Source organism: Watersipora subatra, chromosome 1, assembly GCF_963576615.1.
Source record: "Watersipora subatra chromosome 1, tzWatSuba1.1, whole genome shotgun sequence".
NCBI classification, from domain to species: Eukaryota; Metazoa; Bryozoa; class Gymnolaemata; order Cheilostomatida; family Watersiporidae; genus Watersipora; species Watersipora subatra.
The window spans coordinates 45427420-45454223 of record NC_088708.1 but is presented as its reverse complement, the minus strand read 5'-3'; the positions used below and the strand labels follow the sequence as shown (position 1 = coordinate 45454223).

Below are 26804 nucleotides of genomic sequence, written 5' to 3'. Positions count from 1 at the left end.
TGTACATACATGTAACTAGGGCAGCTTTTGTGTATGCAGAGCTATGCTGTGAAAGATACGCGTACATTTGTTTATCTGTTGAGCAATCTGAGCATGGTTTGCCAAACTAAATCAAAATGAGCTGATTGGCTCACAGAGAAAAGAATATTCATTACACGCATATAAACCTAATGAACCTTCATAGAATAATGCATAAATTGAAAGGGTAAAAATTGTATTACGACTATGAACAAAAGATTTCAAAATGGCTCCAACAAAGAAATTATTTTTAATAGATTTTTCAAGAATATTCCTGTATACATGAGATTCCACTTAATTTCGTAACTAAAAAATGCGTTCAGTCTAACAAAAATTCAAAAGGTTAAAAATTGAATAGTAAATGTGTTAGCTACACTCTAGCATAAGCTAGACAGATAGTTCCATGACAATCTTGGGGTGCGGTTTGTATCCTACCAATTCGAAATCTTCATATGTAAAATCTTCGATATTGGTGACCTCTGGACGTTTGATAACAAGTTTGGGAAATGGCCTTGGTTCTCTTTTCAACTGTTCTTGCAAGGGTTCGATATGATTGAGGTAGACGTGTGCATCACCCAGCGAGTGTACAAAGTCCCCAGGCTACAATTAGACAACCATATTGTAGCTGGCAGAACACCTATGGAATCCCGAGTATCGATCACGATTATTTCTATCATCTATACAATGTTTATCAGCTGAATGCTAGCAGAAAGAGTGCTTCAACAGTACCATTCTGGTTGAAAGGAATTGTCTTCTCATTTTTAAAAACCAAAATTGTCTAAGTGCAACTACCATAGAACTTCTATTTGAGCGTCTTGGCGTTGTATTTTTCAACCCTTTGCCTACAGTGGCAGTCAAATAGAGGTGGCGTTGTATTTTCAAATAGCTCGTCAGAACTTTTGGAAGATAAATTTAACCTTTTTACGGACAACGCAAACGTCACCTATATTTTGCACTCTCCTTCGAACGGAGCGTCATTAACCATTTTGGATGCAATAAATCTGCTAATTCACCTCCAACTTGTCAAAGATCTCTAAACAGATATGCATTGGGAAGCCGAGAAATATCTCTACCAGTTGATATCTATTGCTTGCAATTAACCTGCAGTGTTATAGCCTGTGCCCTGCTTTGCAATTAGCTAGAGCTTTTAGTTTTTTCATTTCATTATAGATTTGAAGGCATATTTTTATTTTATAACTATATTTAACAATGTTGCATAAAAGCTGATTGCAGGCATTGATATGCTTGCTACAGTTTGCAGCCAAAACTGGCTTTCTATGTGCAATAGAAGAGGAGTTATGAGTGTCGATCCATTGTAAGCCGTGTTAAAATAATCGCCAGGATGCTATCAATATGCTATAAATACGCAAATATATCAGTTATACAAGAATAATCTAGCAAATGCTACAAATATGTATTCAAGAATAAGTGACATAAGCAAACCATACTTATAATCATGCAAAAACAAAAATTAACATTTTTGAAATAAAAATATTTGCATCGTTTGCTTGGCCAGTTGCGTTCTGATTGTTGCTTTTGTTCAGGACGATTTTTCTCTTCTTCTGATTGGTCAATAACTTCCCCAATGTCTTCTGACCTCAACTCTTTCTCTCCACTGCTGAACTAGTTGATATTAGCGTCCAAGCAATTTTTTGGCAGAGCAAAACTTTTGCACGCTGCATTTTGCACAAATAATGATAAACATTTAGCTACATGGGCACTAAGCACAACTTTTAGCTTGAAACTAGTCGTTTATAACAGGTCGTAGCAAGACCGTGCTTTACAAATAACTACTGTTAGTCTGATACAGTTATTGATTATTTCTATGGTGTTGCTTTCAAAGTTTTAACGAAAAGTTTTGGAGTTGGAAAGGAACTTTGCTATGAACAAAAACAGAATTAATTATTATTGATATAACCGAGTCATTATTAGCACGATTTTGTGACTTTTTTCTATGATAACTTTCTGTTATGGGTTTGCAAAGATCAAAGAATGTCAAAGTGGCGATCTAACGGAGGCGGCGTTCAATTAAAGGGTGTTGCTATATTTTTTCAACCCTTCTATAGTGGCGGACAAATAGAGGTGGCATTCAATTAGAGGTTTTACAGTATATCACAAATTTGTAGCCTGCTTGCAATATAGATAATCTACAGAAAAATTAAAAAGAGGCTAAATCATGGCAAGTGGCTATGACCAGATTCTAAAAATATCGAATGTTTCTATAAATGTATCAAAACTTGATAAAATTGTGAGCATTGATTTATATCTCTACCCTTGACCAATAAAAATCTTGTTTTGACAATTAACAAAAAAAATGTGCATCTTTACATTTTGGACAGCAGATATTTTCAAAAAATGATTTTTGTCCAGCAAACCGACAAAAAATTGTCATCTGAAATGATGCCAATATTTTATTTAAGATGGGCACTGCATGGACCAATCATATGCCACGTAATATTCACATCAAGAGCATGGTTCAATAAATAGGATACCACTATGGGTAAGGTTAGCTTTTGGTTCTAGCTCAGCATTTGGCATGTTATAATATTTTATCTAATTAAAATCAAGATTTTCCATTGGATACATCGTGAATTTTGTGTTTCAAATTTCACAACTGAGACCATATCGCAGCTAACTCTGAGATATGGGTTTTTTGTTGATACAACCGAGATTTTTTGTTGTAAAAAAATCTTTACTAAGTTTATTTGCTAAATTTCGCACTTTTTGTAAATTCCTCATTAATTTGTGACAAATCTATTTGTTAATAAATTGCCTTTAAATATATCTTCTTTTTACGATAATACCTCGTTTCCAACAAATTTTACAAATTATATTTATAAAAGAGGATGAAAGACCTCACTGAGCTGGTATAACTACCCAGGTAGATAATAACCAACGAGTAGTTGGTTAAGTTTTACACACCTTGAGGCCAGTGACGTGGGCTATCATGATTGTAAGTAAGGAGTAACTAGCGATGTTAAAAGGAACTCCGAGTCCCATATCTGCTGAGCGCTGCGTCAGCATGCAGGACAACTCCCCATTGGCTACATAGAATTGTACCATGCAGTGGCAGGGAGGCAGTGCCATAGCCTTCAGATCTGCAACACAGAAATTACCATGAGCTCGATACAGTTGAACAGCTTAGCTTGTGAAACCTAACACGTTGATAAAAAAGTTTCACAGTTGAACACACGGTAGTTAAAGGGGAGTTGGGAAATGGGCTGCCGATGCTAAAACCTAACAGAGCTTCAGTTCCGTAACTCGTGAAGGCTAGCGGCTACAACTTTGGCAGTTGAAGAATAAGAACGTGTCATTATCCAATCAAATATTACCTAAAAACTCATCGGTATCTCAGGAAAGTAGCGACTAACCTGTCAAAACTGATTCATTACATAAAACTATGTAAACGGTTGAATTATATGCAAAGAAGTAAATCAACAAATTAATAACCGCTGTCACTTTACCGGTGAGAGACAGGTGGATACAAGTTGATGTTTGCTAGTTTATAAATTGAAACGGTAAAAGAAGTGTGTGATGAAACTTACGCTAACCTGTGCCAGCTGAATTTTAAGCAAACTTAGCTTACATAGTTTTTATCATTTTAATGAATAATTCTCACCAGCCTCCTCACTTTTTCCTTCCAAAATTGCAATGTTTTGAGAAACTTCTAATATGAATGTCGAAAAGTACTAAAGGGTGTAAAGTCAAACATTTGCTAAAATTTTAGATCATACATTAGAACTTCTACCGTAACTTGAGGAAAGGTCAGTAGAGATTAGACTGCATAATAAATGATGCAGAGGATCAGTAAAGTTTTGACTGTATAACAAATGATGCAGTGAAGATCAGTTCATGTAAATGTACTGTATAACCATAGTCTATAACACATGAAGCGGCAGCCCAATATCGACAACGGAAGGTCATAGTCTGTCAAAATATAATGCTGTTAAGGATAACCGTTTGACAAATATTCATTATTATTTATACCTTTGTGATGGGACATGTTGGTTGAGGTGGTATCCTTCCATTACCAGAACAAAGTATATAAATCGATTATGGTATTTATGCTTTATATAAATTGACTTGACTTATTTGAATTTGTAAACAGCAGTATCCTTAAATGCCTACTTGATATAAGAATTTTTTGATATTTATTGTAGAATTTGAACAAGTATTTGATTCAACATCGAATGTCATTTCTCCTTCACTCAGTTTGGGTATGAAGAACTCTATTAATACAGGTAGTTATAGCTCAATATGAAAAAAACAAGAAGACTACAGCGAGTGATAGTCACGTGAAAAAGCAAAGCAATGTTTTTCTTAAAATTAAAACAATAATAGCAAAACATGGGAAAATATCTCAGGATAAATTGTTTAAAAATCCCTCAATCTGTTGAGCAACTATCATAAGGAAAAGCTTGAAACTAACAGAAAGGCAGAGTCTGGCCTAAATAATTAAAATAAAATGTAAAAAATACTAAATAAAAAAAAAATTATATTTGCTAATTTGAAGCTCATGTAGTCTAAATCACACGAGCTCTGTATCTCTGTGACCAGCCCTACCTACTCTCCATCCATTCCCAGCGCCCCTAAAGATACACCTCTATTCGCCTGTCGTTATTGTAAAGACAATAATATCATTTTAATGATCATTGTTTTACTTAATTAGTTTTTTATGTACCATTAAATTTTTTTATACATAAATTGACACAATGCACTAGTTTTACTGTCACACGCAATTAATTAAGTATTCATAATTAAGTGTTTGAGTTCAGAAACGAATATGATGCGATGTATTTTTAAGGAATGTTTGCTCCGAGATTAGACAGTTTAAACACACGAAGCAAATGTCGTAACGAATGAGCTTGGTATGTCAAGGTTTGACTATATTTCTTTGATGAATCTGCAAAATATACCTTATTGGTTCAAAATTTTAGTTAAACTTAACAAAAAGACAATTTCAATGTGCACTCCAGCTTTTCCTCTATAAACTTGTTAAAAAACAATCGTTACGTTTAGGATAGGTAAAGACCAACCACTAGGGTCTACCTTTAGGGTTCCACGAACACATGATGATGCGGCGACTCGTAGGGTTGTTCTTGATTTCCTCTATGACCTCGGCCAGTTGGTCGACCCCTTGACCCATGTAATCGGTGTGCATGTCCTTGTACACGGCACCAGAATGCCTCCATTGAAAACCGTAGACAGGGCCCAAGTCACCTACAAATGGACAAGAATGGACACTTCATTATAGCTATCATCATAGTCGGTGGCACTTTTGGGAAGTTGTCTGCAAGACAAGAAAGTGAGGTTAATGATAAGTGCTGGTCATCAAATGAGATTCAAGGTAAGTCATGCAAAAATTGTATTTAAAATGCATGTTCACTGTAAATCAAATTATAACTTTCAAAATTTTTTTCTTTCCATGCATAATAAATGTGCGCACAATCCACCCTTAAAACCTCTTATAGCAGATGTTTCCACCCCTGTTAAACCCCCAGATGTTTCCACCCCTGTTAAACGTTTGTTACTGGTTTTATGCCTTAGTGATCGGTACTGCTGACTTGGTTGTATATGAAGTCCTGCTTGTGAGTGAAGTCCTGCTTGTGAGTGAAGTCCTGCTTGTGAGTGAAGTCCTGCTTGTGAGTGAAGTCATGCTTGTGAGTGAAGTCCTGCTTGTGAGTGAAGTCATGTTTGTGAGTGAAGGCTTAATTTGTGATAAAAAGTCAGATCCAGGATCACTGTGTATCACAGTATAGAGAAGTGGATAACTTGAAAGTGAACTTACACCATTGAAGTGATGCGAATGAAAATAATATTAATATAAGACTTCAAGCTTCAATTTGAGGTAATTTATGTCTTCGTAGACCCAGTTCAGAGATTTAATAGTTTTAATGATATCCTTGCCCAGAAAGATCTCATTCAAGCAAGACTGTGATCATGTGACTGCGATCATGTGATTATGTCAACTGACAATTAAACATGCACTTAGGAAAAAAGACTGACAGAATAGTGACACTTATAGCTGACACTTAGTGACATGTAACACTGTAACTTGAACGAAATAGCTGATATTAATAACGAGAGACAGACAGCCGCGCAACTAGTGATGCCATTTCAGCATATAATTTTCATTTTAACCGCCGATCAAGTTTTTGTCAATTTTAATCTTGAAACATTCTAGCAGTCTGATCATCTCAAACATCAAAAACAATTGCAAATGATAGAAAAATACCAATACTTTATGATGAAATCTACTAAAATTCAGTGTAAGTTTATCTAAAGGATGTTTTATTGAGGTGTTACGCTGGACTCTTTGTGTTCTGACTTGAAATGACTTGATTACCAAGATGCAAGTAGTTAGCACCTACCTTCCTCTCTATGGGAGAGTCCGCGACTGTCAAGGAATTCTCTAGAACCATTTCCATCCCATATCTTGACTCCCCTGTCTGAGAGTTCACGACTGTTGGTTGATCCCTTGATGAACCATAGTAGCTCTTCCACCACGCCTCTCCAGAAGACTCTCTTTGTGGTCAGCAAAGGAAAGTCTGATAATGTGTATAGGAGTAGCATACGAAAGAAATGGTGATACTAAAGCAGGGGTAGGAATCCTAAGGCTCTCGAGCCATATGTGGATCTTTTGATGATTGTATCTGGCTCTTTGATAAATCCGTGAAAAAAATGATCCGTAATTTTTCTGTTAATTTAATTACTACAATACAAATAATGCTGAAATTACAGTAGTAATAAACGAAATAAAAAATAACATCCATTTAATACAATATATTTTCCTTTGCAATTTTTTAATGTGGCGCGCGCAGCAAAGAGTTTCTAGGGCTTTCTGATCATAATTGGCTTTACATATGCATCATCCGAGCAATCATCCTCAAACATGAAGAATATTAAAACGAACCTGCGGTCACGTTTAACAGATGGAAGCCTAAATGCCTGCATGAAACTGAACCTCACCACATATCAACTGGACTACAAAGCTATCAGCAAAAGCATGCAGCATCAGAATTCGCATTAATAGTAAGAAGTGCTTTTCGTAATGTCTTTGTTATAATATTGTGGTTCAAAATAAATCTAGTTTTCTAACACTCTGAAATTGCTCAAACATACTAAATTTGCTGGTGTTCCTTTTCGTTTTGTGGCTCTCCCAGTCAAAAAGGTTCCTGAGCCCTGTGCTAAAGGATTGAGTGATGAAATAATATCCAATAACTATTTTGGCAGTGTCTGGTGTTGCCCAATAAATGTGCAAAGAAAAAACTTTTTTCATATATCTATAAATTGATTTTGTGTGAGTGAGATCTTGTTCCTTTTTGTGATGCATTATTTGGAGTTATCTTGACTACATACGAGGAGAAACAACTTCATGTGATCTGTGATAATATGCAGTCTAAATTGATATTCAAGATTGCTAGCCAGATATGGTGACTGAAATTTACTAATTTTCAGAAATGAAGAGTAAAATGACTTCTACGGTATTATTTATGTCTTGTAGCGGAACAACAGCGGGTTTAGTAATTATATTAGTGTGTTCGGAATACAAAATATAAATAAAAGAGATTGAGCCAATAGAAAGAGGCTTTGCATGGTAGCGAAATGCGATGTGAACAAGTCACCAAAACAAGGCAAGTCATCCTATGCAATTAAAGAAACCAAAGAAAGGATCATTGCTTATTTGGTTCATAAAATGACGCTGCAGCAGAGAAAAAATGGCTTGAGGTAATCTGCTAGACTTATACTTAAAAGTTGGTCAAACTAAACGATTGGTTAACGACATAGGCTAACTTCAACTGAAGACTTGTTTCTCTTTGATCAAAGTCATTGACCAGTGACTTAGTCCTTTACCAAACAAAGTGAGGCCATGAAAGCAACACAGACCATTAAACAGAATTCATTATTCTAAGTTTAACAGATAGTTCTACCAGAACCACCTATTTAAATCATACTGCTAGGCAACAGGGTTAATGGGTGTTAGTTACATCTAATCACTAAGGCAATAGTAGAATATATATATATATATATATATATACTTAAGTACACACCTACATACTATATATACCTAAGTACATACACCTACATACTATATATATATACCTAAGTACATACACCTACCTACATACTATATATATATATCTACCGCGAAACTTGTATTTGAACGCCATCTCTGCTTGAGCGACCCTATGGGAGAAGCCTATACTTGAGCGCCCCTATGGAAGAAGCCTCTACTTGAGCGCCCCCATAGGAGAAGCCTCTACTTGAGCGTCTCTATGGGAGAAGCCTCTACTTGAGCGCCCTATGGAAGAAGCCTCTACTTGAGTGCCCCCATAGGAGAAGCCTCTACTTGAGCGTCTCTATGGGAGAAGCCTCTACTTGAGCGCCCCTATGGGAGAAGCCTCTACTTGAGCGCCCCTATGGAAGAAGCCTCTACTTGAGCGCCCCTATGGGAGAAGCCTCTACTTGAGCGCCTCTATGGGAGAAGCCTCTACTTGAGCGCCCCTATGGGAGAAGCCTCTACTTGAGCGCCCCTATGGGAGAAGCCTCTACTTGAGCGCCCCCATAGGAGAAGCCTCTACTCGAGCGCCTCTATGGGAGAAGCCACTACTTGAGCGCCCCTATGGAAGAAGCCTTTACTTGAGTGCCCCCATAGGAGAAGCCTCTACTTGAGCGCCCCTATGGAAGAAGCCTCTACTTGAGCGCCCCTATGGGAGAAGCCTCTACTTGAGCGCCTCTATGGGAGAAGCCTCTACTTGAGCGCCCCTATGGGGAAGCCTCTACTTGAGCGCCCCTATGGGAGAAGCCTCTACTTGAGCGCCCCTATGGGAGAAGCCTCTACTTGAGCGCCCCTATGGGAGAAGCCTCTATTTGAGCGTCTCTATGGGAGAAGCCTCTACTTGAGCGTCTCTATGGGAGAAGGGTGAAATGGGAGAAGGGTTGAAAAATAGCGTGCCACCTTTTAATTGAGCTTCACTTCCATTTCTATTTGACTTTCTTGATCTTTACGAACCCATAATAGCAAGTAATCAGTAGAAAATAGTCACAAAACCGAACTAATACTGACACGATTACATCAATGACAATTAATTCGTTCGTTTTTTTTGTTCGTATTCTCCAAATCGTTATAGTTTTTTATTAAAACTGCATGCAACCCCATAGAAACAATTATCAACTGTACCAGGCTAATAGTAGTTCCTTGTTTAACGCAGTTATGATACTTTGATGTATGTTAAAAAGGTTTTCGCATTTAGGATGGAATCTGAGCTGCTACATATTTTGAGGCTAAAATTTTGAGGCTATTTTGATTAAACGTGGTTTTTTATATTTGCGTGAGGTGTATTCTAAATTGTATTGTGTAAAAGTTTTGCTCTGCTAAAAATTGTTTGAGCGCTAACATCGACTAGCTCAGCTGTGCAGAAGAAAAGTTGAGGTCAGAAAACACTGTAGAAGGTATTAAACAGCCAGAAAAATATGAAATGTTTCCAAACGAAAGCAACGATCAGAACAAAACTGGCTGAACAAACAATGCTAATAATTTTGTGCTAACTATATATTATATTACAATATATATACAAATATATACTATAATACAATATAGTATAATGTATATAATTTATATTATAAATATCTATAAATATACATAATAGTATATACATTATTAACTATATAATTATGTATATACTATTATGTATATTGTTATATACGTAATAGTATATGCATTATTATATTATATAATTATATGCTAATTTTTGTTTCTGAATATATAATAAATGCGATTTGTTTTTGTTACTTGTTCTTGAATACATGTATGTTTATAGCATTTGATAGATTATTATTATTATACATCTTATAACTTTGCAGATTTATAGCATATTATTTGATAGCATCATTGCGCGAATCTGAACTCGGCTTACAATGGATTGACGCTTGTAACTCCTCTTCTATTGCACAGAAAAAGCCAGTTTAGGCTGCAAACTGTAGCAAACATATCAATGGGTGCAATAAGCTTTTATGCAACATTGTTAAATGGTTATAAAATGAAAATATGCCTTCAAATTTAAAATGAAATAAAAAACTTCAACAAATTTCAACCCAGACTATAAGATCATTGTTAGTTGATTGCAAGAAATAGATATCAACTGGTAGAGACATGTATCAGCTTCCTCATGCATATTTATTTAGAGATCGACAACAAGTTGGAGGTAAGGTAGCAAAATTTTTGCATCCAAAAGGGTTAATGTCGCTCTGCCTGAAGGAGAGAGCAGAATATAGGCGACATTCATTTCACCCATGAAAGGGTTAAATTTATCTTCCCAAAATTCTGACCAAGTGTTTGAAAAATACAACGCCACCCTCTATTTGAATGTCCCCTCTAATAAAGCGCCACTATAGGAGAAGGGTTGAAAAATAGAGCGTCATGACGTCAAAATAAGGTTTTATGGCATATTTATATATATAATATATATATAAATATGCAATATTTATATATATACCGTACAGGATGAATTTATTCGCGGAGTTATATTTCGCGAAAATTGTCTTTTCATGCATATTCGCGGATGAATTTATTCGCGGCTGAAAACTGCCACTCTCTAGGAAAAGTTAACTCTATTGCGGCTAGTGATAGATATTCCTACGCATGCGCACATCGCGTGTTTCCGGTTTATATTTAGCTTCCAACTGCGAGGCGATCATGCTATTCTACAGTAAACAATTTTTGCTGCGTCCAGAGGTTTTCACGAATATTCATCGCTTTGGAGGCCTTTGATAAGCCAACAACTTGTGGTAAGTAATGAGTTTTGTACATTTACTAAATTAGTTGAATTTTACTTTGGTTCTTCGGTAAAACGCAATACTAATTTTTTCCATCCCTACTGCTTCATTATTTGTTTTAGTGTGAGAGAGAGATTTTTCATCATACACCGAAGAACAATGATTGCAAGGGTGGTAGATGTCATTCTTAGAAGATCACCAATCATTCAGGGAGGTCTGGAAGTTGAGGTTGAAGTGACCGCAGCTACTTACGAGAAGAATATATCTGTTTTTAAAAAGGAACAAAAACGCCTTTACGAGCACAAATCTTTGGTCAACCGGCAGAACTTTGCAATAGTAAGCCACGAGGAGAGTTCTGATGATAACTTCCTTACCAGCCATGTAGTAGCGAGAGAATCGCCTCCAACACCTACACAAGACGGTGACAGCGACAGAGCTGCTATTACCAAAATAACTAGTCAGAAAGCACCATTACACGCTAGTATTCACACATCAAGAGTACCAGTTTAATTTTATTGCTAGACAACCGCCATATGGACTAAACTGTTTATATTTACTCCATTCATCGTTTGTAAAATTTTATTTGTATTTGAAATATTTTATTTGTACACTCAAGTTTGTAATAAATTCTAATATATCTATACATGAAATAAAATATATAATGTAATCATGTTCGCTGCAGCGATATCAAGGAGTTGTTGTCGATGAAGGGGTCTAGGTTGACTGGTTGCCTCTCTGCCAATATTCCTGCCTTGATGAATATTATTACTTGTCTCTAGTTGTCGTAATCGGAGTAGGTTGTTTCATTCTCAATCTGCAGTAAACACAAAAAGAAAAAATAATAACGAGTGTTGAGGAAGTAAAAAACAATAGCTGAAGTATTTGATGAAAGCGATCAGTTTTTAAACAAAAGAATTAACTAATGCAGTTGATTATGGAAAAACGTATCTGCACTGCAAATCAAATACATACCATAATGTCCAGATCATGATCGTCCTTGACTTCGGTATTAGAGATTGATGGAGTTGATTTTAATGTAAAAAGACTAGAAGAGCTTTTTGCTATGCTGAAGCCATGCCGAATAACTTGTAAAAACCTTGAATAATTTTGTTAAGTTTGACGCAATGGCAATAAAGCTCGAAGCCTGGCGATGATTTTAAAGAAGTTTTGGAACTCGGCTACGTTTAGTACTTCTGCCTCGCGGCTATTTTCGCGATGACGTCATTCTGCATATCTTGTGACAACCTCGAATAATTTTTGTAAATAAAGGGGGTCCTCCCATGTTTTGTGACGATTCTGACGACCCGACGACAGGGATATTTAAAAAGTGACAGACGAGACGACCATTTATCAATGTAGGTGACGATAATTGCGTAAGTAGGATTACTAAAGGTACGGCTACACGTAACAAATTTTTCGTTGGTTCGGAGTTCTGACCGAAATCACGAAAAACGCAGAATTAATCGGTCGAAATTCACAGAATTATTTGAGCTGTGCATGCCCACCGAGTTCGTCGACAAAACGCTTTTAAAAGATTAAACAAATTATTAGCGAGCACGATTCTAGCAGATTTAGCAATTAGTATAGTCCAAGACATGTATCGCGACACACAATAAAAGTACGAAAGCAATTCAACATAGAACACACGATATAACTGTTTAAGTTGCACTATTGTTGGTTAGCGAGCACGACTCTAGCAAATTTTAAGATATATGTAGTCCGAGAACAAAATGTGACACGCAAGAAAAATATTGAGAAAATTCACGATAGTAAATACGATGCAACCGACTTGATTGCGTTAAAGATTGCAACATTTTTTACCACAAAACTTTTGCTGCTGAAAAGAAAATATAATTAAAAAATAAACAATTTGTAGCTACAGCGTCCAAACAATAAATACATACAATAACGCAATCTAAGCAGTTGCATCGTGTGTACTATGTTGAATTGCACTTATACTTTTATTGTGTGTAATTATACGTCTCTTGGACTATAGTAATTGCAAAAGCTGCTGGAATCGTGCTCACTAGCACGATTCTAGCAGCGCAGAATAATTTTGTGTGTTTCAATCATTTCGTGATTTCGGTTAGAACCAACGAAAAATTTGTTACGTGTAGCTGTACCTTTACTAACTTATTATTTGTCCAAAATCAACACGGTCAACCGAAACTTCACTAGTTTTGGTTTGAAGCATCTGGCCCAGCATTTAAAGACTGCCAAATAATTGAAGTAAACGGCAATGTAATGCCACGACATTGACAGCAAATCCGTTTCCAGGTCTATGACTGACAGTGATTATTAAAGAGAATCTCGGTCTATTTTCAGTACAAGAAATGTAGCCCTAAAAACCTAAGACGGCTGTCACTCTTCGCGGAGTAATCAGCAACTCTCCCAAACATCACTAATAAGTTTGTGAAGGTCGCTGGTTGAGCCATGCTTTTGGTTAGCAGAAGTTCAAACTGAGCAAGTTTCAGGTTTTTAATGCAACCCAGTGCCACCAGAATGGATATTTGTATTAAAATAACGAATGTGAAGAAAGAGGTTGTTTTGGTTACCAACTTGAAAAAGGTGACAGTGATTTTAAAAGTGATGAACGTGATTTTAAAAGTGACGACAGTGATTTTAAAAGTGACTATTCTGACGACAACTTTGTGTGGTAGGACCCCCAATAAATGTGATGCATTGCCAATGGTGTTAGCTCAAAGCTCAGGCAATGATTTTAAAAATGTTTTGGAACTCAAATACGTTTAGTATTTACATTAAAAACTAGGCTAGCGACTAGTTTTCAATTTGATGCAGTAGTTATTCTTTCTTGTGATTAAAAATAGAACTAATTATTCACTGAATTTAATAATTCGCGGGATTGACTGTTCGAAGAAATCGCGAATTTTTATGACCAACGAATATTTTCATCCTGTACGGTATATATTATATATATAATATATATAAACATATATATTGTGTCTGAATCAGTGTGCTTTGAACAAAGACTTCATAGAACAAAGAATTCATAAGTTACACTTTTTAATCATTTTCACTGCTATAGTGAATCTAACCTTCTCTCAGACTGTATGTTGAGTGAACACCAAACAAGCTCTTCACCCCTGTGCCAGTCCTATCCCCCTTCTCTGCACCACTGTCCAGGATCCTTTTTATCACATTCAGATACTGATGCTCAGCGTGTGGCCTGTAAACGCAATCTTGTACATGTATAGGAAAAACAGGCAAGTAAGAAAACAAGCATAGACAAAAAGAGGACTTAATACTTCAGGAGGTACCTGGTAGTTTCCAGTTTCATTTTCTTTGGACTGTCAGGCTCAGCTGGCATGTTCTCTATATCCATTACTTTCAGTGGCTGCTCCATTTCCTGAGATTTAAATTATATTTTTAAAGATAGTTCTTCACACTTGGTTACAACTTTATATGCATTTGTTTAAAAGGCAATTAGGGTAGGCAGTAGTCTAGCTGCACACTTGATTATCCTTAGGGCTATATAACACTGCCTGACTCGGTGAATGATTCATGGTAATAAACGTGCTAGCTAAGCACGTTGGTAGTTCACTTGATTAAAAAGTCATGTTTTGCACAATAAACAAATGTATAATTAGAAAACAATTTTTGGTAAAATGAAACTACAATGAACATAAAAATAGTGCAATCTTATTACCAAATATTAATGGCCTTACAGAACAGTATGGATGTAGCAATATTTACTACTAACTCGGCAACTGACTAAACTTGAAAAGTGATCATGTGATATTTGAACTGGTTCAAAACACAAACTCAAAAGAGAATTTTTTACTTATTTGTAATTAAAACTTTTTGATCTCTATGTCTACAATTCATTCAGGCATGCAAATTCGAGAGTCCTTAAAAATCTTGCTAATCAAACTCGAAAGAAAATTTATCAGGTTGATGTGTTTATACTATCAAAATTCAAACTTTCATTTTGTCAACAAAAGAATGAAGGCTACAGCTATGTGCCATGTAATCATAACAATGAGAGTCTCATGAACAGAACCATATAACAGTATAGGTGTCATGCGCCAACATTACGTTAAGTAACACTAGGTAAATGAAGGCCAACTGCCTGGACTTACAGACACATTTTTTGTAAGCTGTTAATGATATTGGAAGGTTTTAGACATACCAGTTTTTACTGACCAGAAACTAAAACCACAGACTGACAAAAGTTATTGACACACTACACTACAGAATTGAAACTGTCAAACTATCCAGTTGTTTTAAAAATTACTTTGCAAATCTCTGTCTGTATAAACGAAGAATTATCAAAACGGGAAACATTCTGAACAGCTTTTACTGCAATAATTTGTGTCGTAAACATTCTTCCCTTTGTGAAGCACTTTGGCTATTGATATTCATTAGCTATTATTCATTTTATTTGCTTGCTGTTTTTATCCAAAAATTATTGCATTTGGCAACTTTCTGTTTTGCTTCTATTAGTTATAAATACCGTACTTTTCGGAATATTAACCACACTCTATATATAAGATATATGTAGAGATATATATAAAAACACGATATAAGCGGCATCTGCTTTATTTTCAAAAAACCGATAAGAAAACAATACATAGACTGCACTGTTTGTATAGGCCACAGAACTCATGACAGCGCTTTTTAACACGGCAACCACTTTGCTGGTTAAAACAGATTTTTTAACCGGCAAAATTGCCTAACGGTAATGTTTCGTTAAGCAATGTTTCGTTTTTTCTTTCACCGCTAGAGGCGCACTAATCGGACGTTTAGGTTAAGGTGCCCTAGCGGTGAAAGAAAAGACCACAGAATAGCCGCAGCCTCTAAATACGCCGCATGGTTCAAAACATTGGAAAAAAGTAGCCGCTAATAGTCCGAAAAGTATGGTATTACTTTTAGGATCAGCTGAATTACAAGTGACAAAAGCACAGTTGTTTCAAACAACAGAACATAGGAGAAAGCATTACAAATGTCCATTATAATGGCTGATGAAATGTAAGCAAATTAATTTATATTAGCCATGCATGTATTTATAGATATATGTATTATTATAAGATTTTAGGTGGTGATAACTCAATGAGCAGTTGCAAAATACAACTGAAACAAAGTTAGCATTAAGACTGAAGCAGATATGAAAAAATGATTAATATGTACACTAATTAAAATAATGAGGTTGACAGTCAAAGCTTGTTATCGAGTAATAGTGCATACACCCATCTTGAGCGCATCTTGCCCAAAAAGTCTACATTTGACCGAGCATGCACCTTTCCAGTTCACACTCAGTAAGGTCAGACTGAGCAGTCTTGCTAAATGGGTGCTCTATTCCATGCGTTGATTTCAAGGATTCTATAGCTTGACGGTACAGGCTAATAGCTGTTGTATGCTTGTCTAACTGCCAAGCAAGACGTGCTTGTTTAAACATGTGTTCTCCATGGCTCGGATACACTGCAGGATAATATAGCTTATGAAGTTCTGCTAACTCGCAACCTAAGTCATATGCTCTCAATGGTTCTCCAAACTGGCACAAAAATGCATAGAGTGTTTGTTTGACGGCTGATAAGACGACATTGTTTGCTGATAATACCCGCTGAGTAGTGACAAACCTTTCCAGCTCCGCAATGTTGAGGTCTTTTTGTAGAGCCTGCTGACATAACATTTCTCGTTGAGTAATGGTTTTTTTGCATAGAGCTAGATATTCGGTACTGTCCAATCGCTTCTTGCATTTCTGACAAACTTGATTTCCTTCAATATCAACAACAGCTTCACCTTGACAAAAGGGGCAGATGGTTGCCTCTAGCAATGCCTCATTGGTGTCTGAACACTTGATGCAATCACAGTGGAAATAATAATCATTCAAAAGGGTAGCTTGCCTAACTTCTTTTCGCTGCATGGGATCGATGTAGTTAACAAAAATATGTTCTTTAGATGTATCGATTTGTTGTAGAGCTCTCACATACAATCTAGTGCCAACAGTCATGTGACAAGCGTTTGGGCGACACGAATGGTTGAAAATAGAAGGGCTTACATAAACAGCTGCACCAATCTCCTCACACATATATGTAAGCGTATACCCGTTGAACACCATTCTGCCAAACTCTATTAAAGCATGAGGAGATGAAAACAGTTTGTGTTTCTTCAAATTTTCAGGACCAACATACTGAATAACCGTGAATGAGAGTTCAGCCCATTGTTTACTTCGCACTTCATCTGTTTTGAGAGCATGCGAGTGATGGCACAGATCATGCCAACTTCGCCATTTTGGATCATGCTCGGGCCAATAGATCTCATGACTCAGGTTCCACAGAATTTTGGTCAATAATCGAACACTGTCAGCTGGAATGCGAGGAAGTCTGGCCCTAATGAGCGGGCATTCGAATTTGTGATATTTCCAAGCCTTTTTTTGGCATTGTTGATCACAATAGTGTTCATACTTGCATGCTGAACAGCAGCGCAGTCTGTTAGCTTTCGGCGGCAGCGCACAGAAATCACAAAACTTTCCATTTTGCTTTAGACTGATGATATGGGCGAAGGGTGAAGCTTCAATAATCAAATCCCCACATTCAAATGTTGTGTCTTCAAGAGCCGATGGCATTTGTGATGCAGCCATGTCACTAATTCCGTCTGAAATACTAAAATGAGAAACCTCAAAATTGTTCAATGAAGTCAGGTATTTTAATAATGCGATAGGAGGTAAGGTTAGTTGTTGTTATCGTTGATATTTGCAATAAAACATTACAAATGATTCCATAATTAAGTTTACTTGTTAACAATGCTTATGGCTGCATTTTCTAAAAACTGTTATAACAGGAAAGGAGATAGCCTAATTTTTCTGGCAAGAACCACTTTTTTCTTGTAGAGTGTAACTGCCAACAATCACAACTTATATTTTACGGCAGAGACCGATTTATAATATTTAAGTTTTTAGCATTTTAACATTTGTGGAGTGGTTTTGAATAGAGACAAGATATTTACTACACTAACTCCAGTCAAGCAATACCAAATTCCTCAACACTGAAGTCGTGTCATCTATGTAGAAAAAAAGAAGCTTTTAGTCTATAGAAAACCTTAAAATCTGTGCTTTCTACGGCATCAAGTATGAAAAGTGCAGGTCTACTTTAACAAGACTGGATTTGAGTACCAGTGAACATTTAAATTTTTATGGAGTGTAAGATGAAATTTCCAAGTTCATTAGTTGTTCAGGTTAGGTATAATGTTTGAAATACAAAAATTGGTAAAGTGAGCTTTCAAAGCTTATGTAAAGAATGCATTTTAGATACCACTCAGACATCTGAACTAGGATATCACGGCCAAATAGCCAACGAATGGTCATATCACAGCTTATCATAGCTGACATATTTTTGCCATGTGTATTAGACTAACAACACTACTTTTGTTCTTCATTCACACTCTAAACCTGCTCATACATGCAATATATTTATAGAACACCATTCACCGATCCTACATGAGAACGCTTCATTGAGTATGTTTGCTAGCAGTTACTTTTACTTACAATCGGTTACTTATTACCAGTTACAGGTATTGCTGCTTCTACATGTTTTAACAATTGTGCTACAATATGGATGGCTGACAGCAGAGTGGGGACAAGGGCAGATACAGTCGAATGAACTTCATTGTTAGCCATTACAGACAAGCCTGAAATGAGTAGTCAAAGTGATATTGTCACAAAAAATTAAACAGGAGTTGTGTGTTTTAACAGGTCAAGGTTGAATGTCAGCCATTTTAAAACCATTAATAATTGCATCAGATGCATGGCCAGTAAAATATTTATAAAATAGTAGAAAACCCCCTTAAAAGTAAATCTTGTCCACCTTGTAAATCGACTAACTATATTTTTTTCACACTTGTTTAAAATCTTTTCATTAGGATGTATTCAGAAGCAGCATGTTTATGTTAACTTCTTTTTAAATCACCAACAATTGTAAAGAATATTCATTTTGGCATTTGTATTCAATATGAACATAAGGGGCCAGTTAGCCGATTGGCTTGGTGGCAAGTTGAGATGGGTTCAACCTGCCCTACATCAATGTAGCTACTAAAACAGAATGCATTGAACACAAATTTATTTTCTTTAGGTACACCTTGAAGGTTACAACACCACGTAAATGTGAAAGAAGGACAGATAGAGCACAAGACGATGATATGAAGAAAGAGAAACTAAGCGAAGCTGCTAAACTAGTAAAAAGCAATTGGTCGGCAATTCGTACAGCTGCGAGAGAGAAAAAGGCATTGATAGGATGACCCTAGATAGATTCATCAAAAACAACAAGAATGGCTATGAAAAGTGTAGTGAAGTAAAAAGTCTTCACAAAAAAACAAAAAACTGAACTGTCACAACATATCAGAAGTTTAGATGATCAATTCTATGGACTTAATACAGATCAATGAAAGAAGCTTGCATATGACTGCAGCATCTAATGACATCAACATTGACACGCCTTCCAGTTTGAGCAGAAAACAAAGAGCAGGCAATTGAAATAATTATACTGTTGCTTATTGATTTGCATTAGCATTAAGGCCAAACCAAAGTAATAGCCATATCTGTGTCAGGACTCAAAATCAACAATTGATGAGTGAGGTGTTTATTTTCCAAGTTTAAATTTTAGAAAGTTGGAAGAGAGCCTGAGGGCAATCTTTGTTGAAAGTTTATTCATGGTTTAAATTGATATAAACATGATATAAATTGATTTAAACATGGTTTAAATTGATATTTAGAGCATAAATAATACATTTCTACATAAACAATGACTTGAAACCTATTTGCATGCGAGTTACGGCATGTTGTTTAATCAGTGCTAAAAAGTATTAAGCATGAGGAAGTAGTTTGGTTTAATGTTGGGATAGAGAACAATGCTATGGACTTGGGTAATCCTATTAATGTCGGTAGACCAGTCGATCAGTGAGCAAGGTTATGTTTTCAGTAGACATTAGCCTAGTGGCTTCAGTGTTCAGTAAATGACTGATCGAAAGTGCCAAACAAAAATTTGCTAAGTGATTACATATCATTATTTTAGTCTAGTTCTAATGCATATTTTTCTATTTTAATCCCATCACAAGAGTTTTTATCGGATTACGCAATATTTCAAAAGTATTTACCACAATAATGTGTTCGTAATAAATAACTTTGTTGTATCGACTGCATAAAATTCTTCTCCAGGATCGTTTGAAGTTTGCAGCTGTTTGGTTACATTTATGTGAGTGGCTCAATTATTGAATGACTCTACTTGGCCGCACTTGGGATAGATAGAGCCAGGGGGGCGACCTTTGCTAAAATCATTGCAAAAATCAAAAGCCTTACTTTACAGATTTGTCATTTGGTGAATTGTTGCTAAACATTATGGGGTACATTAATCTCAAATTTTAGTCCAAATATTTCACTAGTTTAAAAATTAACTTATAAATAGAAAATGCGGCTTAACCTCTCCCACGTTCCCAAGGCAATTAATTAAACGGCTTGTATTAATGTTGTATTAAAGGCTGGACTACATGCTGATGCTTTAGAATGAATCTCGAAATGGCCAAACAATGAGCATTCATTTTAGTTATGTTCATTCGCAATATCAACAGCATTCTTCGTAGTGTGATCCTTACCATTGGTTGTTTACAATGAGTTAAGTTACACTATCAGACCATAACCGAAACTTCCCATCTGCCATGAAACGGGCGGTGAGTGACAGAGATCACTATAAGACAAACACCCTTAATGAAGCGTTAGCTAGCATTCCTTTCAAAACTGAACTCATACTAATTAGCAGTCAAAAGACGTGGGAGGTGGAATACCTTGTTCAGCTGTTAAACTACAGCCGAGTTTTGCATAAGAGCTTAAAGACACTAGAAGTAATTATTATTACTAATAATTACATACATTTATAAACAGGTCTGTCAACAGCCTTTGAATACGCACACGTGATAAACTATTGGCAATGAGCAGAAAATTAAACACTGACAAGTGACCTCGGAATCAACTCGACCGTTGTCACTGCATCTATTAGACTGTTGGTGGTTATTGGAAAACACAAATATCGATGACTAAAACATGGGATAAAACGGAAAAAATAAAAAAGGCCTCAAAACGGTTATTAAAATAGCTGACAATAATAAACTGAAACACAAATTTAAACGAGTAAAGTTAAACAAATTAAAACTACTAAGATCGAATGCCTACAATTTGGCGGGCTAGTAACGGAAGACAAGCCGCGCCATTAAAACCATTTGTGGCGAGCAAACTATATTGGAATTTTCCATCGGAAAAATGCGCTAGGCATACAGTTTTATTACTTCTTTCACGCATTGCTGTAATTGGACCGTGTGGTTGAAAGAACTTTCGCGGGTAAATATGCACGTGCGTTTTAGCACGCCTTATGTTTTGTGGGTGTATTTGTTGAAACTCAGTGCCGTAAAGCCAACATGGCCACAATTGCAGCCAACGATGAATTTGAGACATCAGTCTTTAAGGATTTTTTAAGCTTTAAACGAGCATCTGAAGACCCATGAAGTGGAGAACAGAGTAAAGTTTATAAAGCATCGTGGTAATAGTGTTAGCTTTACCAAAACCTTGACAGAAAAAGGTGAGTCTTATCTTGGAGCACTGATATACAGCCCCCCAGCCCCCCATATACAGCCTGGAGGGCTGTATATCATTGCTTGGAGCCTGTAGCAGGGCTGTACATACCTTCCAATTCTCACGCATTGGGCGTGAGACTCATGCAATCACCCCAAAGAAAAAATGAAAATGCGAGAGAAATGCGTGAGATTTTTGCCCCAATTTCCACAATTTTATATATACTATCATTGATACATCAATTGCCCCAAAACCAAATCTCACGCATTGCCCCACTCTTGGGTTCGCAGGCCTGGGGCTGTAGCAAAGACTTGGAGTTTCACTGAAAGTAAGCAATCATTGAATAAGCAATCACATCCATCCACTCATGTGATTTTTGTGAGGAATCACACAGGCATGTGTAGTACTGGTATTAATTATATAACTAGGGTAACTTGGAGTATTATGTTTGGTCCAGTGAGCCTCATTCCAAATCCATACACAAGCAGTCAATTCGGCCTCTACCATCCATGTGTGGTTTGTTTTTAATTTAGTTTGGTTTAGCTTACACAACACAGGGACATTTTATAGTTGCTCTACCACCCTTAGTTCGACTAATGGAGTGAGATACTGGGTTTAATTATCAACCTACCCCCTCCCTCCCCCACCACCGGAATTCACTATATGGGCCAAATTAGGGTGGTAGAGAAACCATATAGGTTCCTAGTGGTAAACAGTTTCTGAGTAAAGTGAATTAATAATCATCTACATTGTCAATGTGATGTGATTTTGATTATCATGGAAATCATTAAGGTTTTATAATTGCTTTAGAAATCATACATAAAAAGGCTCAAGTTTGACCACAATCTGTCATACAAAACTCTAGGATACATGACATTGCAGTGTCAGCATGGTCCTGACAATCATCTATCTGCCAAGAGAAAGTATCAAGCCAAGATAGCAGTAAGTTTCTGTTTTCACAATAGGGTCACACACAACTCATTGATGCCTTCTAGCTTAATGTAGCTTAATAACTTCATTCAGATTCAAATTTTGAATTCAGCCATTATATCAGCGCAATGCTATGTTGTTATTACATGATTGTATCATTATTTTACATGATCTGTTTAGGAAGAGGATAAAAAAGACCACCCACCTAACAGGGAAGAGTATTGATTCAAGATACTTACAAGCTTGACTGTAGAGCCCAAGTAGCAATCGAAGGACGCCTAGTCTTTGATTAATTTAAGGTGAATAGAATGGCATTTTGATTAAAATATAATATATTAGGTATAACTTGTAGCACGCAGGAGAATCCACTAGTAGACACATCTTATAGCTTATCCTATTAGTGGCGAGTGTTTGGAGGTTTGGGTTTTTCCTCAGACAATTAAACAGACTTGGGTGATGATTGCTCATGAGATTGGCAAATCTTTAGGGTTTTATTGCACATTCTTCATTGTTTGTTTAAAGATTCCAAAAGTAAGTAAACACTTCAAGAGGCACGCTGGAGAACTGATTGCTAATATTTGCAACGGAAGAGAAGAATTTATTCTGTCAATACCTAGTCTTTCTCAACACAATGAACACTTCCAAGGCAAGGTAAGTCTCTAATAGTTCAGTGAGTTGTTCTATGCTGTTATCCTTAAGAAATAACTGCACGAAAACAAGCATTAATGTTAGGGTCATACCAACCGACCGCCCTGTCTCAACCCGTCCAGTTTGGCCTTCAAGATACTAACCCTTGAGAGAATGAATAGAGAGAATAAAAATGGTTTATTATATCTTCTATGACAATATGACACAACTTTCCATATATGTTATAGAGGTATGAAGATAAAAAGGTATAGCAAACCTTTTTGCATAGCTTTTGTCATTGCCCTACAATTAGTCCTCCACCCAACCCAAACCAGCCACACCCCTCCAGCCTCCCTCAATTTAAATCTCAATAGTTAGGCTACCTATACCCCAACCTCCAACTCAATCAATATTGAGTGTCATATTAGATTATTTATTGTTGCATGTTATTTTTGATAGAAACAATTGTCTGAAATTCTTTTCTGAATTATTTTGTCTAGGATTCCATTGGTCGCCAGCCACTCGATGAGCGAGTCACAAAGAAGCTAAGGGATCTTGTCATTAATCGAGGCATTGTAACCGTTAAGGCAGTAAGAGAGCACTTGATTGACTATGTTCAGACCAGCATCCATAGCCGTGAAACTGCTCCACAGCAATCACACTCAAGGTTTTATCCGACCAACAAGATTATTAAAAACTATATAGACTCAACACTTAGACCAGCATTGTAAGTTATATTGCTACCAACGACTTGACCTACAATAATTACTTATTCCAACTCCGAATATTTCCGTTTGTTTACATATCAACTCTTTTTACAATAAAATTTGCGCCAAAATTAACAATGTAGAATAAAAGCTAAATAGTTGTACATGTATATTGTAGATGTCTGTCTTTTGAATTAACACTGATGTGTCACCCTAAAGTCATGACATGCCTAACATTTTTATCTATTGATTTAATGTACAGTCAAACATGGATAACTCGAACTTCATGGAACCGAGCGAAAGTGTTCGAGTTATCAGAGCGTTCAAGTTATCAGAGCACTGTCACAAGTCCATGTATTTATTTATTAGTAGATACATGTACATATACAAATTATAATATAAATCAAAAGCACAAATGGCTTGTTTCAAATTAAATGCTTCTGATGTAAAATTTAAAACGTTTTTATCAAAAAGTATAGAGATTTTTCTATCACTTGAGATTGGTTTGTTGTTTGAGGTGATGTTATTGCCAGGATGTTTTTTAAATTAAAATTGGCAGAACTTGATCGTTGTTGAAATGCTCCAAAGAAAAGATATCTTTTTCTTTTGAGCGCTTTAACCAAGATCAAATTTGCCGATTTTTCTTGAAGTTCATGCGAAGGTTACCTCACTTTTTCTTGCTTCGGAGGGCCATCGCTAGGCGGATGTTTGGTAAAAATCACATTTCACCAAACCTTTAGAAAAGTCGTTGACAAAAATATTTTGCTGATGGTGGTAATAACAATGCCTATGAATTACGAAAAGTTGAGGTTTACCTCTATGGCTTGGAAAAAAGTGATTTTCTAAAGGGATAACAACCGTCTCGGTAGCCGTTAGGCAAAAAACTGTTGGAGTTAACCATGTGTTCGAGCTATCCGATGGCGAGTTATCCATGTTTGACTGTATTTATATTATTCGGCAGGCATTCTCAGAATGATCAAGACAATGTAGATCACTTCTTGAACCTCCAGAAAGAAGATCTACACACCTTCCAGAAGCTCACCAATGAAACCACCGACGACTTTCTCCTCGTGCATCAGACAAAGCAGCAGCAATATTTAATGGAACTTTATGGAAACGAGTTGTGCTTGCTTAATGCAACGAAAAAAACAAAATATTCCCTACCCTTGTTCTTTGTTGTTGTGAAAACGAATACTCTCTACCAGATTGTAGCTAGTTTCCTGGTTTAAACTGAGTCCCAGCACGCAATCACCGAAGCACTCAATATCATCAAGCAGTGGAATCCCAAGTGGAAACCAGACACATGGATGACTGATTACTGCCAGGCTGAGATGTCTTCAGTATCGGTGCTTTTTCCAGGTAAAAATGTTAGATTTGGAGCTTCATGATTAAAAACGTTTGGGGCTTTCAACTAGATTTAATCGATGATATATCATTGATATAATCCATCTTTATGCAGCTTCTGGAGGTTTTTTATGAACATATCATATGCTATGCTAAACTTTCAATCAGAGTGCGTGACACATGCATACTACTCCCCATACATCCCCTTGCTACTGTGTAACACTATTGACATGTAGTCATATTCACTAATTCTTTTTATAGAGAGCAAAGTTCTATTGTGTTGGTTCCAGCGAGAGCAGGCTTGGAATCGCTTCCTGGTGAAAAAAGAAAATGGAGTGTCCAAAGATGATGCTTTTAAACTGTAGTACTGCACCTTATTTTCACAAATAATGCATATATTTTTATACAATGTATGTAGGTCTTGATGGGTATAAGTGGACAGCAGAATTGAATCTTGTGATTTTCTTTGGGGGCTCGTCTTCATCTTGACAAAGTGTACCATGAGTAGCAGGTTTCGGACTCTCTTTATATGGCTAAGTGAATGCCAGGACAACATTGACTGGAGAAATCACTATCACTTAGCTTAGACCAATAAACTAGAGCGAATACATGCATGCTTTGTCCATTTGATAAACAAGGGCAAGACTAATGGTTAATGCCCCGCTGGATTGAAATTTAGTTATTTTTCAAACTAAATACATGTACAAGCATCTTGATCAGTAGCCACAACTACTGGTTTGTACAGATTACAATGTCAGCATTCCTTCCATCCTAATAATGATTATTAAGTATTTAAATAAATTACATAGTAATGGGCCAGTAATTATTTTGTAGAATAATTATAAGTCCCGTTATCTCACCTTAAATGTTTGAGTGGTAAAGTGTCACAAGTCTGAAAAAATACCTCGCTGTGTTTTTTCCCAGCAAGCGCAATTTTGCTGTTAGTCTCTAGTAGCATGTTCTGTGAATCTGGAAGCCCTTGCAGACAAGTTGAAGGCATACACCATTAGAAACAGATCTTTCAGGCTCTTTAAAAAGAGTTTTTCTTGCTTTCTAGACAGTGACCAAGTGTTTGAGCCATGTATGAGGGCTACACAAGTCATGTCAAAGCTCAAACCATGAATGCCCTTATGCTTTATCTTTTTATTTTCTATGATTCATCAGTGTCAGGTTATAAAACATAATTATTGTGTTTGGAAATTTTTTGTGTAATATAAAGCTATTAAACCAAACAATTATATACACGTACAAATACGTGTATAAATGTATAATGTATACATGTGTATGTAACAATCGCAGGATATGGAATGTTCGAAAATAGATAGAAAATGAATTTTGACTTCACCACTGGCATCCTAGATCACTGCAAAATAATTATGATACAAAGTTGCAAATCTGTTGCTGCTATGGAAGGAATCTTATTTACAGGAGAGATAAATCCTAAAATATCGTCTTATAGAAGTGGGAATGGCAGCTTAGGCAACTCATCAGTTTTGAATTTTCCGTACTAAAATTGGTCTGAATCACTGCAGAAATTGCCACTGAAAGGGGGTGCCAATGAAACGTCATTTCTAGAACTCTTTTGCCTGCTTGGACTACAGCCTAAATGATTTTGCCTAAAAATGTATACAGTCGTTAATAGCCGAATAATTGTTCACATACCATACGAATCAGCAAGTGAGTCGTTCATTATATACACATCCTAACAACAAAACTCGATAACATATGAATTTTACAACTTTGTTTTGCTCCAAAAAGTAACATGGCAGAACAGCTTCCATGTTAGAAAAGCATATTTTTTTACGTACATTACTACATTTTTGGTGACC

General features: G+C 36.3%; 2 protein-coding genes across 2 annotated transcripts; both read right to left on the bottom strand.

The window, feature by feature from the left end:
* Positions 1 to 197: 197 nt before the first annotated feature.
* On the bottom strand, positions 198 to 26804 carry LOC137392725 (thymidylate synthase-like). Its single transcript, XM_068079045.1, has 7 exons — positions 26784 to 26804; positions 14073 to 14161; positions 13851 to 13981; positions 6390 to 6566; positions 5068 to 5238; positions 2941 to 3116; positions 198 to 618 (listed from the first exon to the last, which is right to left on the bottom strand). The coding sequence occupies exons 2-7, from the start codon at positions 14156 to 14158 to the stop codon at positions 406 to 408; spliced, it is 954 nt and encodes a 317-aa protein (XP_067935146.1). The 5' UTR covers positions 14159 to 14161; positions 26784 to 26804; the 3' UTR covers positions 198 to 405.
* Positions 15816 to 17411, bottom strand: LOC137405020 (histone-lysine N-methyltransferase SMYD3-like). The gene has a single exon (XM_068091245.1). It carries the CDS (start codon positions 17393 to 17395, stop codon positions 16031 to 16033), a length of 1365 nt encoding a protein of 454 aa, XP_067947346.1. The 5' UTR covers positions 17396 to 17411; the 3' UTR covers positions 15816 to 16030.

Bases quoted from the DNA above. Each gene is read 5' to 3' on its own strand.
- LOC137392725 (XM_068079045.1), bottom strand. From the start codon at position 14,158: ATGGAGCAGCCACTGAAAGTAATGGATATAGAGAACATGCCAGCTGAG. The intron at 13,982-14,072 runs GTACCTCCTGAA...TTGCGTTTACAG, and splicing joins ATGAAACTGGAAACTACCAG to GCCACACGCTGAGCATCAGT. The intron at 3,117-5,067 runs GTAGACCCTAGT...TCTGTGTTGCAG, and splicing joins GTGTTCGTGGAACCCTAAAG to ATCTGAAGGCTATGGCACTG.
- LOC137405020 (XM_068091245.1), bottom strand. From the start codon at position 17,395: ATGGCTGCATCACAAATGCCATCGGCTCTTGAAGACACAACATTTGAA.